The sequence below is a fragment of the Dipodomys merriami genome, unplaced genomic scaffold, assembly GCF_024711535.1.
Source record: "Dipodomys merriami isolate MVZ:Mamm:240054 unplaced genomic scaffold, mDipMer1.0.p SCAF_92, whole genome shotgun sequence".
NCBI classification, from domain to species: Eukaryota; Metazoa; Chordata; class Mammalia; order Rodentia; family Heteromyidae; genus Dipodomys; species Dipodomys merriami.
In genome coordinates, this window is record NW_027206535.1 from 4248997 (window position 1) to 4266676 (window position 17680).

A 17680-nucleotide genomic window follows, 5' to 3' on the forward strand; every position below is an offset into this window, starting at 1 on the left:
AGAACTTGAGGAGAAGCAACTCTAAGCCAATCAAAGGCTTAAGGTTGGAGTTGTCCCGCCTTAGGCCAAAAGGACCAATAGGAAGTGCAGGCGGTGTGTTTGAAAGCGAGGCCAAAGAGGGTGGGAGCGCGTGCTGTCGGGAGTTGTTTGGAGGTTGGGAGCTCGCGGCTGGAAATTCGCTGGTGGAGCGGTCATGTCGCATAAACAAATTTACTATTCGGATAAATACGACGATGAGGAGTTCGAATACCGGTTAGTGCCCGCGCGGGGGCTGTAGCGTGGTCGGCAGCTTTGACTATAAGGGCACGAAGAGATACTGGGGCCGGTGGGGGGGGGGCGGGGATAGGCGCGTACACTTCGCGCATGCGCAGGAAGTTAACGGGAGGGGCGTGAGACTGGTTGCAAGCCTTACTCGCCTGTGCGAGTGTTGGGAGGTGTGGTAAAAACAATGAAAGGGGCCGGGCGCTGGTGGCTCACGCCTGTAATCCTAGCTACTCAGGAGGCTGAGATCTGAGGATCGCGGTTCAAAGCCAGCCCGGGCAGGAGAGACCATGAGACTCCTATCTCCAATAAACCACCAGAAAACCGGAAGTGGTGCTGTGGCTCAAGTGGTAGAGCGCTAGCCTTGAGCTGAAGAGCTGAGGTACAGTGCCCAGGCCCAGAGTTCAAGCCCCACGACCGACCAAAAAAAAAAAAAAAAAAACAATGAAAGGGGATGTGGAGTGAGCCCTTTAATAGTACCACGGTTGACCGTCTTCACCTTGGTGGCTTCTGGATTATTCTCACAACTTTAAATTTCCCTTCGGAAGCCGGGCGCCGTGGCTCACGCCTGTAATCCTAGCTACTGAGGATCCCGGTTCGAAGCCAGCCCGGGCAGAAAGGTCCCTGGGCCTCTTTATCACCAATAAACTACTCAATAAAACTGGAAGTGGCGCTGTAACTAAAGTGGTAGAGCGCTCGCCTTGAGCAAAAGAAGATTAGGGGTAGCGCCAAGGCCCAGAGTTCGAGCCCCGCGACCGGTAAAATAAAATAAGTTTCCCTTTGGGAAACTTGTATCACTCTAATCCTTTAAAGACACCTGAAGAAGGCAAAAGTGGACCTAGAATTTCCCCAATGTCCTCAATACTAGGGGAGTTTTGAAAGAGCTTAAGTGTGGCTTATTGGAAAGACAGGAACATAAGACAAAAACTTAATTGTGGTCCTTGTGGATAACCTTCAGATACTTGAAAGTGATGGAGTGCTTAGGTTTCTGCAAGTCACAAACTTAAAAATATGTGAAAGGTAACAGACTCAACGTGACAACACATGCTGTTTACTAAACCTATGGACGGGATGTGATGGGAGTCCACTGGACTTTGGGGGAATAAAGGTTAGGGGAAACCCCCTAGGGAAGATTGCCTGAAATGATACTGAAATGGTTTGGAAAATACATCTCCTAAGGATTGTGAAGAAAATCCTTGTACTGGATGCAATGTTTGGTTTTGATAAATTCTTTTTTTATTTTTTCCCTTGGTTTAATTTATTTTCCCCCTGTTTTTCTTACTAGTGCCAATTAGTTGTTCAAAGGGGGTTATTTTGATAGAGACATATGTGTACACTGTGTACCGTGATTAGATTCACCCATTCCATGGATTTGATAAGTTCTAGATCCATAATAATTCTATACTGGAAAATGAGAGAATGCAAAGGATTCTACAAATACTGCATTACAGTAATCTGTACTAATTGTAATACTTCAGGCAACTTCTGGTTTGTTTTTTGTTCACTTGGAGAATTGTGTTTCTTTACCCAGCCTAGTTAAAGATTTGGGGCACTTAGCAAAAGTTGGTGTGTGTTGACAAAAACATAACTTTTATCTGCCTTGAACCTAATTAACTTTCTCACCTTCAGCTGTTTTTCTCTACATTGGTACTACTAATTAAAAGTATATGCTTGAGCTGGGAATGTGGCTTAGTGGTAGAGTGCTTGCCTTGCATACATGAAGCCCTTGGTTCAATTCCTCTACCACATAAACAGAAAAGGCCAGAAGTGGTGCTGTGGCTCAAGTGGTAGAGTGCTAGTCTTGAGAAAAAGAAGCTCAGGGACAATGCTCAGACCCTGAGTTCAAGTCCCAGGACTGGACCAAAAAAAAAAAAAACCCCACAAACAAACAATCTGCTTATCCTACTTTACATACACAATTGCCATGTTCCTAAAAGTAGTAAAAAAAAAAAAAAGGGCTGGGAAGGTGGCTTAGTGGTAGAGTGCTTGCCTTGCATGCATGAGGCCCTGAGTTTGACTCCTCAACACCACATAAGCAGAAAAAGCCAGAAGTGGTGCTATGGCTCCAGTGGTAGAGTGCTTGCCTTGAGCTGAAGGGCTGAGGGACAGCACCCAATGCTGAGTTCAGGCCCCACAACCAACAAAGAGAAAGAGAGAGAGAGAGCTCTTTCATTTTTGTAATGAAGCCAAATTTGGTGTCAGGGGGCTTGTTAGAGATTGTAAACTATTTTCATACATTTAGACCAGAATTATCTCAGGGGCTAGAGGGACCTCTTGTCAATAGCACAGAGGGAACATTTAGTACATTTTCTCTGAGTATGATAAAGTCTTATCTGGTGTAGTCTGATTCAAGTCAGAGTAGTAATTTCTTTGCCATTAGCCTTTGTTTAGAAAGCATGGAATTTTCCAAGTCTCATGCAACATCCCTTCTGAGTGAGTTAGGAAGATTAGGTCAGTATTCCTTAGGACGACTGAAATTACGCTAAAAAAAAACTGTCTGGGAAGGTGGCTCAGTGGTAGAGTGCTTGCCTCGTATGCATGAGGCCCTGGGTTCGATTCCTCAGTACCACATAAGCAGAAAAAAAGCCGGAAGTGGCGCTGTGGCTTAAGTGGTAATGCTTTTGCCTTGAGCTGAAGAGCTGAGGGATAGTGCCCAGGCCCAGAGTTCAGGCCCCATGACTGACAAAAAAAAAAAAGGACTTTCTACAAAATAACTTGTTCCTTCCTTCCCAATCTATTTAAAACTAACTTTTACCTGTTATCTCTCTGCTCTGTGGGGCTTCCATTGTATTGTGGGTAGTCAACCAGAAAACTAGAGCCCATAATATCAGAAAATACATAGCAACAGTGTCTGGGTTTAGATGTTAGTATCTGCTTGAATTATTCCTAATTTTGTGAACATTTACATGTATTTCTAGCTGTTTCCATCCCACATGTACTTCCTGACATCAAAAACCAGTTTATCTTTTCTATCCTTGTCTTTGTATACAAGTATTTGCCTAACTGGGGCTGGGAAGGTGGCTCAGTGGTAGAGCGCTTGCCTTGCCTGGGTTCGATTCCTCAGCACCACATAAGCAGAAAAAAAAAACCGGAAGTGGCACTGTGGCTCAAGTGGTAGAGCGCTAGCCTTGAGCTGAAGAGCTGAGGGACAGGGCCCAGACTCAGAGTTCAGGCCCACGACCAGACCCCCCCAAAAAAACACAAAAAACGAGTGTTTGCCTAACAGACTGTACCCAGTTCTGACACATTCCTCACCTTACCATTTTTCTGTTACAGGCATGTCATGTTACCCAAGGACATAGCCAAACTTGTCCCTAAAACCCATTTGATGTCTGAATCTGAATGGAGGAATCTTGGCGTTCAACAGAGTCAGGGATGGGTTCATTATATGATCCATGAACCAGGTCAGTGCAATGGCTAAAAGCAACTAACCATGTAGACTGCTATACTGAGGGACTAAAGGAATAAGAATGCATAACCTAAAGCAGTAGGAATATAGGGAATGGTTTACTAGGTCCTTGAATAGCGAAAAAACAGAAGAGGAAGAGTAAAATAACTAAGAAGATTAGAGACAACTAGTTACTGAAAAGCCTTTAGTCCTAATTCAGTCAGAAGTCACCCTTTAAAGCCACATACCCTGGTTGTGGTCTCTGTTTTGTTTTCCATCAGAAAGCATGTTCTTGGATGTATTCCAGATAAGCAGAGGAAATTATATTTCTTGATAAGATACCAGACACCCACCTGCCAGGCAAAACTAATAAAGGACACCCCAAGGCTGTACAAACATAAAAAAAGAATTGATATTAACAATTCTGTGCTTGGCAGACAGGCCAGACTTCTGGGTCTGCTTCTAAGGCCATATGGTTACATCTTAATTTAGTTAGAAAGATCTGAATGGGTGATAGCTGGGCGGTGGTGGTGGAATACATTACAGTTGTGCATAGAATGGTGTGAGCTTGTTTCTTAGAATTTACTTGCTCTTCCAGAACCTCATATCTTGCTGTTCCGGAGGCCACTACCCAACAAGCCAAAGAAATGAAGCTGGAGAACCATTTCCAACCTCAACTTTACACAGCCTGTCCTTTCTAACATCTTTCTCATAGCATGAATATGTTGCTTTCTTATTTCTCACTTTGATATTTAAAGGATGTTTGATACACTGTTTGAATGTGCTGGAAACTGCTTTGCTTCTTGAGTAGAGCCACTACCACAGCCCTACCAGAGGAGTGCTTTGTGGGCTTCAAGCTCAGCTAAGTGGGATCTCAGAAGTCATGGTGTGCTCTGTATCCACACAGCACTTGACAGAGGGAAGAAGCGTCTTAAGAATCAGACCATGGCTATACCAGGGATTGTGTAAACCCGCTATTTTATTTTTCTCCTACTGGGTATTGTATGTCTGGTGACTTGTGGATTTATCTCTCAATGTATTGAAATTTTCCATTTTATTCAAGAAACCTGTTCTGTGTTTCAAGACTTGATTAAAGAGGAAGTTTTTATAATCTAATTTTGTGATCATAAGGGTGTTTTTCTTATTCTCAGGCTTACAGTCATATTCACCATCGTGGTTCTAATTATATACCCTGCAATTTGATAATGAAAACTTAACTCTTTCCAAATGAGGTTTAAAACAGTCTAGCAACTAGTTTGTTAATTTACTTGAAGCAGATTTGATTGTCAGACCTTCACCGAAATGTATTCCCCTGCAACTGTTAGCATGAGGTAGAGCTTACATTGGGGCAGTCTCATCTCACCAAAACAAATGAACTGTTCTCTATAGTCAATGTAGTTTTCAGTATTTGAAGGGTATACAAAAGTTAAAGGAAGAAGTTGTCAACTAGAGACTGCTTCTTTGCTCCAATTCCTGCCCAAGACTCCAGCACACCTGTGACCTGTTCACTGTGCCAATTAATTGGGGAAGTTTTCAGTAGTTAGCAAATTTGGCTGAGCATTTGAATTACAAATTCTGATGTCCATCTGAGCTGGTTGTAGAGATAAACTGGTCTGGAGTGGTCTGATCATGGAATTTTTAAAACAGTAGTTAACAGCATTAAGCTTAAGAGAAAACAAGTGTAAATTAGACTATTTCACCAAGTGCTGATCACCCAGTGCTCACACCTGTAATCCTAGCTGTTTGGGAAGCTGAGAATGGGAAGATCTGTTTTGAGACTAGCCAGACAGAAATATCTGAGACTCCATCTCATGGAGGGAAGTGGCTAGACAGTGTGGTGCATGCCTATCTTCACAATTATGGGAAGCCTAAAATAGACACGTGCTGAGTGGACGGAAGACCCTATCTCAAGGACAACCTGCACAAACCGGGTCTGGAGGTGTAGCTTCATGGTACAGTGCCTGAGCAAACCCTAGTACTACCAGAAAATTTTCAAAAAAGGACTATCTCACTGATAGTTTGTGTTCTAGGTCAGACACATATGGCTTATGCCTGTAATTGTAGTTACTCTTACCTGGCTGAGATCTAAGGATCTTGGTTTGAAACCAACCAATGGCGCAGACAAATTAACAAGACTCTATCGCCAATTAACCAGCAAAAAACAGAAAGTAAAGGTGTGGCTGGTAAAGTGCCACTTTTATGTGGGAAAGCCAAGCAAGAGCTCAGGCCCTAAGTAAAAAAAAAAAAATTCATACTCTAAAAATACTAATGCTATGGGCTGGGAAGGTGGCTCAGTGGTAGAGTGCTTGCCTTGCATGCATGAGGCCCTGGGTTCAATTCCTCAGCACCACATAAGCAGAAAAAGCAGGAAGTGGTGCTGTGGCTCAAGTGGTAGAGCACTAGCTTTGAGCTGAAGAGCTGAGGGACAGCGCCCAGGCCCAGGGTTCAGGCCCCACGACTGGCAAAAAAAAAAAAATTACTAGTGCTAAAGTAGGGGTGTTAAGGGTGTTAATCTCCACACCCCTCATCTTTTTTTGGGGGGGTGGGGGGGGTCCGATCATGAGGCCTGAACTCTTGGCCTGGGTGCTGTCCCTCAGCTCTTCAGCTCAAGGCTAACACTCTACCACTTGAGCCACAGCACCACTTCCGGCTTTTTTTTCCTGCTTATGTGGTGCTGAGGAATCGAACCCAGGGCCTTAAGCATGCAAGGCGAGCGCTCTACCACTGAGCCAACTTCCCAGCCCCACACACCCCTCATCTTCTATCTATTCCTATAATAGTTGTTCAGCTATTATCTTTGGACTAAGAAGCATCACTATCATCTGGAAACTCAGAAATTCAAATTACTGGGGTACTCCATTCCAAACCTATTGAATTTTTGAATTCTAAAGGGATTGGATCTAGCAATATGTTAAACGTTCCAAGTCATTTTTGTGTGTGTTTAAGCTTGAGGACTCAGTAGTAAAAGATTGGAACAGAGTTGACATTTTAGAAGGGGGTGATACCACCTTTGTTACAATAAAGATATTTCAACATGAAGCTTATGTCACTAGACAAATAGGTATTTTTGGTGTTCCATTGTTTCATTTACCTGATTGGGGTGGGTGATTTTTTTTTTTTTATATTCCAACAGATTTTTTTTTTTTTTGTCGGTCGTGGGGCTTGAACTCTGGGCCTGGGCGCTGTCCCTCAGCTCTTCAGCTCAAGGCGAGCGCTCTACCACTTGAGCTACAGCGCCACTTCCATGGGTGATTTTTTTTTATTGTTATTATAAAGGAAATGTACAGAGGGGTTACAGTTACATAAGTCAGGTAAAGAGTACATATCTTTTGGAAATTGTCACCCCTTCCCTCACACCGTTTTTCCCTTCCATCCCCAACCACAAGTTGTTTTGCTTTTTCGATCATGACACCTAAACTCGGCCTGGGCACTGGCCTTGAGCTCTTTTGCTGAAGGATAGTGTTCTACCACATTGAGCCACAGTGCCATTTCTGGTATTCTGATGGTTAATTAGAGATAAGAATCTCTGGTCTGGGAAGTTGCTCAGTGGTAGAGCGCTTGCCTCGAATGCCTGAGGCCCTGGGTTCGATTCCTCAGTACCACATAAGCAAAAAAGAAAAAAGCCAGAAGTAGCGCTGTGGCTCAAGTGGTGTAGAGTACTAGCCTTGAGCTGAAGAGCTGAGGGACAGTGCTCAGGCCCCATGACCGGACCCCCCAAAAAAAAAAAATAATAATAATCTCACAGACTTTCTGCCTGGGCTGGCCCTGAACCGCAATCCTCAGATCTCAGCTTCCTGGTAGCTAGGATTACAGGTGTGAATCATCGGTGCCTGGCTAATTTTTTGGCTTTTTAACTTAAAAAATAATAGAGCTTAGCCAGCACCGGTGGCTAAAGAGTTCAAGCCCCAGGACTGGCCAAAAAAGAAAAAAAAAAAAAAAAAAAGGCTTATCACTAGAGAAAGAACTTAAGGCTGGCCCTTATGATTTTATAGTGTTAAAGTACTTTCAAATCTAGCTCCCAAACCAGAAGCCAGTGGCTCACCCTTGTAATCCTACTCAGGAGACAGATCTGAGGGTTGTGGTTTGAAGCCAGATGCAGGCAGAAAAGTCCATGAGACCCTTATCTCCTATAAACTACTCAGAAAAAGCCAGAAGTGGCACTGTGGCTGAAGTGGTAGAGCGCTAGCCTTGATCACAAAGAGGCTCAGGGACAGGGCCCAAGGCCCTAAATTCAAGCCCCAGGAAAAAAAGAAATCCAGCTTCTAAGACATACAATGTTGATGAGAAATAGGAGCTTCTCAAAAAGCTTGAAGTCTTTTTGAAAAGCTATCCACCACAAACTTAAATCGAGAAGTAGAATTCCTTCACTTTTCTAAGCCTGTTACTTGACTTGTAAACTAGGTGTGTTATTTACCTTTCAAGATTTTATAGACTAGCCGGGCGCTGGTGGCTCACGCCTGTAATCCTAGCTACTCAGGAGGCTGAGATCTGAGGATCGCGGTTCAAAGCCAGCCCGGGCAGGAAAGACCGTGAGACTCCTATCTCCAATAAACCACCAGAAAACCGGAAGTGGCGCTGTAGCTCAAGTGGTAGAGCGCTCGCCTTGAGCTGAAGAGCTGAGGGACAGCGCCCAGGCCCAGAGTTCAAGCCCCACGACCGACAAAAAAAAAAAAAAAAAAAAAAAAAAAAAGATTTTATAGACTAAGCCTGGCACTAGTGGCCTGTAATCCTAGTACTCAGGAGGCCAAGATCTGAGGATCCCGGTTCAGAGCCAGCCTGGGCAGGAAAAGTCTGTGCGACTCCTCTCCAATTAACCACCAGAAAGCCGGAAGTAGCATTGAGGCTCAAGTGGTAGAAGGCTTGCCTTGAGCTGCAGAGCTGGGGATAGTGCCCAGGCCCAGAGTTTAAGACCCACATTGGGGGTTGGGAAGGTGGCTCAGTGGTAGAGTGCTCACCTTGCATGCTTGAGGCCCTGGGTTCGATTCCTCAGCATCACAAAAGCAGAAAAGCCGGAAGTGGCGCTGTGGCTCAAGCGGTAGGGCACTAGCCTTGAGCTGAGGGACAGCGCCCAGGCCCAGAGTTCAAGTCCCACGACCGACCAAAAAAACAAAACAAAAAACTACTAGCTCCTGCCCCTCTAGCACGGGAAAAAAAGATATGCATGCATGATTTGAAAACAAACGGAGAATAAAGTGAAGCCTCCATTTACTTTCAGGACCGGAAAGCCTCACCCCAAAGTTTTTAGAACAACTCCATGTCCAGACAGCTCGTTTGGCGCTCCAATCTTTCCAGGTCCCGCCCTCCAAAGGCTAAGGTCCCGCCCCCACATTTCCGGGCAAGAAGTGAACGTGTGGTGTTGCCACTAACAACGTAGCATTGCTCCCGCCTGCGGGAATAAAGCACATGAGCGACTGTCATCTAAACCAATAGAACTATGGGATAGAATTTGAGCGACATCCAAGATGACCAATCAATATGAGGTGCTGTAGGGCCGGGCTTTGAGTACGGAAGCTGTCCCAGGACATGAGGAAAGGAAAGACACGGTGAAGGGTCAAAATAGGCAGGTGAGATCCTCGGAAAGATCTGTAGTCTGAAGATAGGTGGGAAGAAGGGATTCCTGAATAAAAAGGGTGCTGAAGGCGATTGGGTGCTGGTCAGTGGTGGAGTATTTAAAGGGGCTAAGTCCCAAGTTAAGGCAGACATTTAAAGGGACAGGTGCCCCGAAGAGAAGGGACATTTAAAGGGGCAGATGCCCGGGATAGAGAACACGCTTCAGGACGATTCGGCACACAGAAGACATTTAAAGTGATAGGTTCTCGGGAGACTGGAGTCTAGACATAGGAGCGTGAGTTGGGGCTTAGGACACGTTTATTAAAGATGCGGGGAATAAAGGAGTTGTGGATGTGATTCGAGAATACTGAGTCTTCCTCTAAGGAGGGAACGTGCACTGATGCCCTCCATGTTTCCTCGACTCCGGAGCCTGCTTCCAGCCTATGGCTTCCAGTGCCCTGTAGACCTGGCGGTTCCTCAGTGCTTGCGGCCCCTATTTGGGGGTCTGCGTGTCTACTGCAGGACATTGCACAGGCGCAAAGACGGCAGGACCATGGCATCTAGGGCCTCTGAACTTCCCCCGGGGCGCAATGTGACGGCGGGCATCATCATTGTTGGAGATGAGATCCTCAAGGTGTGTCTGGGACAGAAGAGGGGAGGGCTTGCTCCATTCTGGTGAGGAAGGTGAACCAGGGTGGGAACCCCCTTGCCTGCCATAGTAGAATCCGACAGTTATTGCAACATACTGGAGAAAAATAACTAGTTCTTTCAATGAGTCTGTTAGAAGACTTCCCTATAATTTGCCAAGCAAAATGGCAGTGGCAGAAGGGCCACTGACAAGGAAGCTAAGCAAGTAGAGGAGGTGCAGGTGCATGTAAGAATGATATTCAACCTTTTGGGAATGAACCATGGCACTTGCAAAGTGGATAAATGAGCTAGAAGAAAGGTACTAGCCTCTCTCCCTTTCTTCTCCCCTCCCCGCCCCCCAGTTTGAACTCAAGGCCTTGGCTCTGTCTCTGAGCTTTTGCATTCAAGGCTAACCCTCTACCACTTTGAGCCACAGCACCATTTGCTGTTTTCTGATGGTTAAATGGAGATAAAAAGTTTCACAGATTTTTCTGCCCGGGCTGGCTTTGAACCACAGTCCTCAGATCTCAGCCTCCTGAGTAGCTAGGATTACAGGCATGAGCTACCAGCACCTAGGCTAGCCTCTTTTTTTTTTTTTTTTTTTTTTTTGCCAGTCATGGGGCTTGAACTCACAGCCTGGGCACTGTCTCTGAGCTTCTTTTGCTCAAGGCTAGCACTCTACCACTTGAGCCACAGTGCCACTTCCAGCTTTTCCTGTTTATGTGTAACTAAGGAATTGAACCTGGGGCTTCATGCATGCTAGGCAAACATTCTACCACTGAGCCATAGTCCCAGTCCCTGCTTTTGTTTGTTTATTTATTTGTTTTTGTGGGTCATGGGGCCTGAACTCTGGGCCTGGGCACTGTCCCTCAGCTCTTCAGCTCAAGGCTAGTGCCTTACCAATTGAGCCACAGCACCACTTCCAGCTTTTTCTGCTTATGTGATGCTGAAGAATTGAACGCAGAGCCTCATGTAGGCAAGGCAAGCACTCTACCACTGTGCCACCTTCCCAGCCTCCCTGCTTTTGTTGTTTGTTTGTTTGTTTACAATTCTTTTTTAAATCTTTTAGTTGTACAAAGAAGTTCCCATTCTACAAAACAGTATATAAGTACAAAGTGTCTGACAACATTGTCACCCATTTCTCTTAATCCATCCCTTCTCTCACTTTTTTTTTCTTTGAGATTAGGTGATTACATAAATTTTACATATTTCATAGTATTGTGGAATAGTGATACTTAGAGTCACAAACACATTTTAATTTTCCCAAGGCAAATTGTCATTATCATGGTCTATACAGTTTGTGCATTCTATGAGCTTTGACATTACAAGTTATTTTTTCCACATCAGGTGATGTTTATATTTCCTGCTTTTGTTTTTAACACTAGCTTTATGCTTGCTGAGCAGATGTTCTTACCTCTTCAAACATCCCCCAGCCCTAGAAGAAAGATACTAAAAGGGAAGAATCCCTTCTCCGTTTTAGAGGTGTTACTAGAGGACATTGCAGGCATCAGGGTTCTAGTGGTGGTGGTGACGTGTGTGAACTGTGGGCCTTGAGTTCCCCTCAGCCATACCTCCACTTCCTTCCTGCATTTTGCTGGTTAATTGATGAGGGTCTGGAGGATCTGTCTGCCCAGCCTGGCTTTGAACCTCAATTCTCAGGTCTCAACCACCTAAGTAAAGGGGATTGTAGATAGGCCTGAGCCACTGGCACCAGGATCAGGTTTGTAAAAAATACCACTGACCTTATTTTTGAATGTTTACTAGAGCCTGGCAATGTGCTTTTACTACATCACATGTATGATTTTATGAACCCTTACAAAAATTCCATGAAGTTGATGCTTTTATTATATATCTTAATAGATTATGAAACAGGCTTTGAGTGGTTGAGAAACATGCCCAGGACACGGTGGAGAAAGAATTCCAACCTGGTTTTCCCTTACTTCAGAACACATATTCTTTGTTCAGTTTTGTTTTGTTTAGTGCCAGTCCTGGGGCTTGTCCCTGAACTTTTGTGCTCAAGGTGAATGCTTTGCCACTTGAGCCACAGCTTCACTTCTGGCTTTTTAGTGGCTAATTAGAGATAAAGAGTCTCATGGACTTTCCTGCCCAGGCTGGCTTTAAATCATGATCCTCAGATCTCAGCCTCCTGCTAGGATTACAAGGATAAACTACCTCTTGCTAGGATTACAGGGATAAGCTACCAATGCCTGGCTAGAACAGCACTTCCTCCCTCCCCCACCCTCATCCTTTTCCCCCCTCTTCCCTGGGTGCTGTCCCTGAGCTATTCAGTTCAAGGAAAGCACTCTACCACTTGAGCCACAGCACCACTTCTGGTTTTCTGGTTATTTGGAGATTAGAATGTCATGGACTTTCCTGGCCAGGATAGCTTTGAACTGTCATCCTCAGATCTCAGCTTCCTCAGTAGCTAGGATTATAGGCATGATCTACCCATGCCTGGCTTAGAACACATATTCTTCTTTTCTTTTCTTTTCTTTTTTTTTTTGGGGGGGGGGGGTTGGTCATGGGGCTTGAACTCTGGGCCTGGGCGCTGTCCCTCAGCTCTTCAGTTCAAGGTGAGCACTCTACCACTTGAGCCATAGTGCCACTTCCGGTTTTCTGGAGATAAGAGTCTCACAGACTTTCCTACCTGGGCTGGCTTTGAACTGTGATCCTCAGATCTGAGGCTCCTGAGTAGCTTAGATTGCAGGTGTGAGCCACCAGCGCCCAGCAGAACACATATTCTTTTTTTTTTTTTTTTCAGTCATGGGGCTTGAACTCTGGGCCTTGCGTTCTTCAGCTCAAAGCAAGTGCTCTACCGCTTGAGCCACAGTGCCACTTCCGGTTTTCTAGTGGTTTATTAGAGATAAGAGTCTCATGGACTTTCCTGCCTGGGTGGGCTTTGAACCTTGATCCTCAGATCTCAGCCTCCTGAGTAGCTAGGATTACAGGCGTGAGCCACCGGCGCCCAGCAGAACACATATTATTAAACACTAAACTCTCTACAGAAAAGTAGAGTGATAAAGGATTAGAAAAATAGAAGGGTACATACTACAGACAGCTTTAAATGCTAATAAAGGAATTTGAACTTTATTCCAAATACAATTGGAAACAACAAATGGCTTTTGAATCCAAGAGTGATGCAATCTCAGTGACGCATTAGAAAGATTACTCAGAAGACATACAGAAAAACATAGTGACAGGAGGCTGGCCAGTAGGCTGTCACCATTCTCCAGGTAAAAGGTGCTAAAGACCTGCTTGGTTACAGTGAGAACAGAGGACAGGATAGGGAAAGATTTCAGAGGTAGAGTTAACTTGATGAAGGAAGGGCATGACTGGCTGCTGGCAGTGTCTGGGGACTCATTGACCAAAGTGACAACAGCTGGACACTGGTGGCTTACATCCATAATGTTAGCTACTCAGGAGGCTGAAATTTGAGGATCCTCATTTGAAGCCAGTCCAGGCAGACAAACCTGAGAGACTGTTATCTCCAATTAACCAGCAAAAACCTAGAATTGGAGGCGTGGCTCAAATGGTAGAGTGCCAATGCTGAGTGAAAAAAGCCAAAAAACACAAGGCCCTGAGTTCAAGCCCCAGTACTGGCACAAAACAAGAAAAAAAAAAAAGTGACAACATCCAGGGATATATTGAAACTAGGCTGCCCAATATACACCTGGAGGCAGAACTGAAACTCGAGTATGTGAGGAAGTGGACAAGTTGTCTACACAGGCTTGATAATTGAATCCGTAAATATAGGGGATGTCAGGCTCCAAGTGCAGCAAAGGAGGCCTAAAGTGGCTCACTTCATCCTTGATTCTATTCAAATAGATTTTCCCACTGTTCTTGTGCCCACTTCTGCCTCCTCTGCAGCCTGAAGTGATATCTACCCAGGAGTACCCCATCATCAGACACCAACAGCTAACCCCCTCTTTCCCTTTGTCATCCCCACCACACTGACAATCTCATCCTCCTCCAACTCTCAGGGACACACTCAAGACACCAACACCTACTTTCTGTGCCGGACACTGCGCTCCCTGGGAGTCAAGGTTTGCCGAGTCTCTATTGTACCTGATGAGGTAGCCACCATTGCAGCTGAGATCACTTCTTTCTCCAGTCGGTTCACCCATGTCCTCACTGCAGGGGGCATTGGCCCCACTCATGATGATGTCACCTTTGAGGCAGTGGCACAGGCCTTTGGGGAGGAGCTCAAGCCACATCCTGAGCTGCAAGCGGCCATCAAAGCCCTAGGAGGGGAGGGCTGGGAAAAGCTGTCACTGGTGCCTTCCTCTGCCTGCCTGCATTACGGTACAGATCCTCAAACTGGTCATCCCTTCAGATTCCCGCTGGTCTCTGTCCGGAACGTCTACCTTTTCCCAGGCATTCCAGAGCTGCTGCGACGGGTACTAGGGGGGCTAAAGCATCTCTTCCAAAACACAGCTGTGCAATTCCATTCAAAAGAGCTGTATGTGGCTGCTGCTGAATCCTCTATTGCCCCCATCCTAGCTGAGGCCCAGGCCCACTTTGGGCGTAGGCTTTGCCTGGGTTCCTACCCCGACTGGGGCAGCAACTATTACCAGGTGAAGCTAACTCTAGACTCTGAGGAAGAAGAGCCTTTGGAGGAATGTTTGGCCTACCTGACAGCCCGTCTGCCCAAGGGATCGCTGGTCCCCTACATGCCCAACGCTGTGGAGCAGGCCAGTGTGGCTGTGTACAAACTCGCTGAATCAGGTAAGAACCTCCTGAGAAAGGATAAACCTATACCAACCCACTGGTGTCACTCCAGTCTGGTGTTAAGGGGCCTGTAAGGGACTTTCTACTAGTCCAAGAAAGGGCAAAAGATAGCTACTGTCATTCTTTTAATAAATGCTGTCCACTTTCACTAGCATTGTGCTAGCTGTTGGGGATATAGCTCAATGGGGTACATATATGACTTGCTCTTGTGGACCAAGGAAGGATAGACATTACGTAGATATTACATGAATTGCCACTGTGGAAAAGACTACAACAGAGAGATCAGCCCTCATCTCATGTCAGAGAAGGCTTTCCTGCCAGTGGCTCATGCCTGTAATCCTACCTACTAAGGAGGCTGAGATCTGAGGATCATGGTTCAAAGTCAGCCTGGACAGGAATGTGTAAGATGCTTAGCTCCAATTAACCAGCAAAAGATTAGAAGTAGAGCTGTGGCTCAAGTGGTAGAGTCCCACCAGCCTTGAGTAACAAAAAGATAAGGGAGAGTACCCAGATCCTAAGATAAGCCCAGGTACTGGTAAAAAGAAAAAAGAGGTTTGGCTGTTGGTTTAACCAGGAAATGAGAAAGACCTGGAAGGAAGCAACAATATCCTACACTCCCATTCCTTAGCTCTTGCTCCAGAGGAAAAACAGTGAAGGCCAAGGTAAGATGAAGTATGAGGCAGACTGTAGGCCCAGTGGACAGCATAAAGGAGTTTGAACTTAATCCTAGAAACATTAGGATGACACTGAAGTATTTTAAGCAAGGATAACATGGCTTCTTTGACAGCCATATTCATTGATCTGATGTCTTCTTCCCTGCCTGCATGGCAGGGTCTTCTCTGGGAAAAAAGGTAGCAAGTGCCTTACAGACCATTGAGACTGCCCTGGCTCAGTACTGCCTCACCGAGCTCTGCGTGGGCTTCAACGGGGGCAAGGACTGTACTGCCCTCCTGCACCTTGTACATGCAGCGGTAAAAAGGTGAGCCTGCCCCTGGGAAACACAGCCTCAGAAATATCTCCTGTCCTCCAGCTGTCCTGTCCTATCCTGTCCTCCAGCTCCCCATCCCAGAAAGTAAGGAGATGGGGCATAGGTGAGGTAGCCATGCAGTTCTGTTCTCCCAACATATTTATTGCTCATGTAACAAGTACCTGGCTCTGAATGTGCAGGCTACCATCCCTGACCCTAGGGAAGTCAGTGTGTTGGGTGTCTGTCTAAGCACTTAGGAAATCAAGGCAACAAGATTGCCTGAGCCTAGGAGTTGAAGACTAATCTGGACAACACAGTGAGACCCCCATTTCCAAAAAAAAAAAGAAAGAAAGAAAGAAATCTCATACCAGAAATCTGGAAATTCAGGTTTGAGAGTTATAATAGTATACTTCTCAGAGGATGTAGTTTTCTAAGGGAGAGGGTCCTCTGGAAAGCCATTTTCCTGTGTTTGCTGGCAAGCCTATGGGTTCTTTCCTCTCCCTAGGAAATTTCCTGATGTTCCAAAACCTCTCCAGATCCTGTATATCCGCAGCATCTCCTCTTTCCCTGAGCTGGAACAGTTTCTACAAGACACCATCAAGAGGTATAGAGGCCTGGAGGTCTGGGCTCCAAGAAGGGCTTGATAGGACTCTGACCTTTCACCTTTGTTTCTTTCTAAGGTATAATCTTCAGGTGTTAGAGGCTGAAGGTGACATGAAACAAGCCCTGTTTGAACTGCAAATGCGCCATCCTCAGCTTAAGGCTGTTCTGATGGGCACCCGTCGGACTGACCCCTACTCCTGTGGCCTAAGTTCTTTCAGTCCCACTGACCCTAGCTGGCCTTCATTCATGCGCATCAATCCACTGCTGGTAATGGGGCTAGGATTTACTCTCTTTGGTCTCCTGTGCCTTACGGTCATACACTGGCTCCCTGGAAGAAAGCTAGAGTTTGAGGCTTGGACGGGGGGCTCCATCCTCCATTCATTCTTTTTGACTAATACTTACTGAGCATTTATTCAGTGGCAGGCATTGTGCTTTCTGCTTTGGGCAGACTTGGACCTGTGCTGTCCAATAAGAAAGCCATAGCTATTTATTCATACTGGAATACTAATTAAAATGAAACACAAGTTACTAAAAATATGACGTGTAAATTAATCTCAATTTCTAAAGTTAAATATGGTTAGATATTTGGCTCTTCACTTGTGTCAATCAACATCAAATGACCACCATATATGACAGGACAGATCTAGAACATTGTGGAAAGTTCTACCTGACAGTGCTGGCTTAGACTCATGGTTCTTTCCCTGTCCTGGAACTTACACCCCAGGGGATGGTGACATGGGAATGGGCAGGAGCAGAGGCTGAACGTCTTCCATGTCTCACTACTTAATCTACACAGAGCAAGATATACCAGACAGCCAAATAGCCAGATTCCCTCTGGGCCAACGAAGCAGAAGAGCTTAGGATGGGCAAGAGTGGCAGGGGATAGATAGGGGAGAAAGGAATATTGGCAACTATTTTATGACTCTGGTTTCCCAGGACTGGACCTACAGAAACATCTGGGACTTTCTGCGTCAGCTGTTTGTCCCATACTGTATCCTGTATGACCAAGGGTAAGGCAATGAGGAAAGGAGAGGGGATGCAGGGAGGACATGCAGGGAGAGCCGCCAGAAGAGCCCACCCGCCCTTCCCTTAGCCTTCTATCTTCCCACTCCAGGTACACATCGCTGGGGAGTCAGGAGAACACAGTGCAGAACCCAGCCCTGAAGTGCCTGAGCCCAGGAGGGCACCCCATCTACCGCCCAGCATACCTACTGGAAAACGAAGATGAAGAGCGGAACTCCCGCACATGATCCTGCACGTAGGAGGGAGGAAAGGGGGGCTAGCCTGGAATGTAGCCTGTCAATAAACCATGCCTCTCACTGTGCCTGTTGCTCTAGCTGTGCATTCCTGCTCCAGGGGACTAAGGAAGCTAAAGTGAACCAGAGGCTGCCAGCTAAGCTGGCCATGCTTACTCTGACGAGTCTAAAGGTGAAGCTGAACAAGCTAAAAAGCTCATGAGCTAGGTGCCAACGACTCACATCTGTAATCCTAGCTCTAACTCAGGAGACCGTGACCTAAGGATGGAGGTTCAAAGCCAGCCAGGGCAGGAAAATCCA

The 17680-nt window shown here is 45.9% G+C and overlaps 2 protein-coding genes across 3 annotated transcripts; both read left to right on the forward strand.

Annotated features, from left to right (window-relative positions):
- Positions 1-58: 58 nt before the first annotated feature.
- Positions 59-4765, forward strand: LOC138821554 (cyclin-dependent kinases regulatory subunit 1). The gene is made up of 3 exons (XM_070013912.1): positions 59-252; positions 3538-3665; positions 4248-4765. The coding sequence occupies exons 1-3, from the start codon at positions 194-196 to the stop codon at positions 4298-4300; spliced, it is 240 nt and encodes a 79-aa protein (XP_069870013.1). The 5' UTR covers positions 59-193; the 3' UTR covers positions 4301-4765.
- Positions 4766-9571: 4806 nt separating this feature from the next.
- LOC138821480 (FAD synthase) lies at positions 9572-17448 on the forward strand. 2 transcript variants are annotated; one of them, XM_070013748.1, is made up of 7 exons: positions 9572-9833; positions 13807-14551; positions 15386-15533; positions 16027-16125; positions 16202-16391; positions 17061-17134; positions 17239-17448. In XM_070013748.1, the coding sequence occupies exons 1-7, from the start codon at positions 9600-9602 to the stop codon at positions 17372-17374; spliced, it is 1626 nt and encodes a 541-aa protein (XP_069869849.1). In that variant the 5' UTR covers positions 9572-9599; the 3' UTR covers positions 17375-17448. The 2 variants fall into 2 exon arrangements, with proteins under 2 accessions (XP_069869849.1, XP_069869850.1); XM_070013749.1 differs by lacking the exons at positions 16027-16125; positions 16202-16391; positions 17061-17134; positions 17239-17448 and having other exon boundaries at positions 15406-15524.
- The last annotated feature ends 232 nt before the right edge of the window (positions 17449-17680 follow it).

Excerpts from the sequence above, each read along its gene's own strand:
- LOC138821554 (XM_070013912.1), top strand. The coding sequence starts at position 194 with ATGTCGCATAAACAAATTTACTATTCGGATAAATACGACGATGAGGAG. Across the intron at positions 253-3,537 it reads GATGAGGAGTTCGAATACCG|GCATGTCATGTTACCCAAGG; the intron begins GTTAGTGCCCGC and ends TTTCTGTTACAG. Across the intron at positions 3,666-4,247 it reads TTATATGATCCATGAACCAG|AACCTCATATCTTGCTGTTC; the intron begins GTCAGTGCAATG and ends TTGCTCTTCCAG.
- LOC138821480 (XM_070013748.1), top strand. The coding sequence starts at position 9,600 with ATGCCCTCCATGTTTCCTCGACTCCGGAGCCTGCTTCCAGCCTATGGC. Across the intron at positions 9,834-13,806 it reads TTGGAGATGAGATCCTCAAG|GGACACACTCAAGACACCAA; the intron begins GTGTGTCTGGGA and ends TCCAACTCTCAG. Across the intron at positions 14,552-15,385 it reads GTACAAACTCGCTGAATCAG|GGTCTTCTCTGGGAAAAAAG; the intron begins GTAAGAACCTCC and ends CCTGCATGGCAG.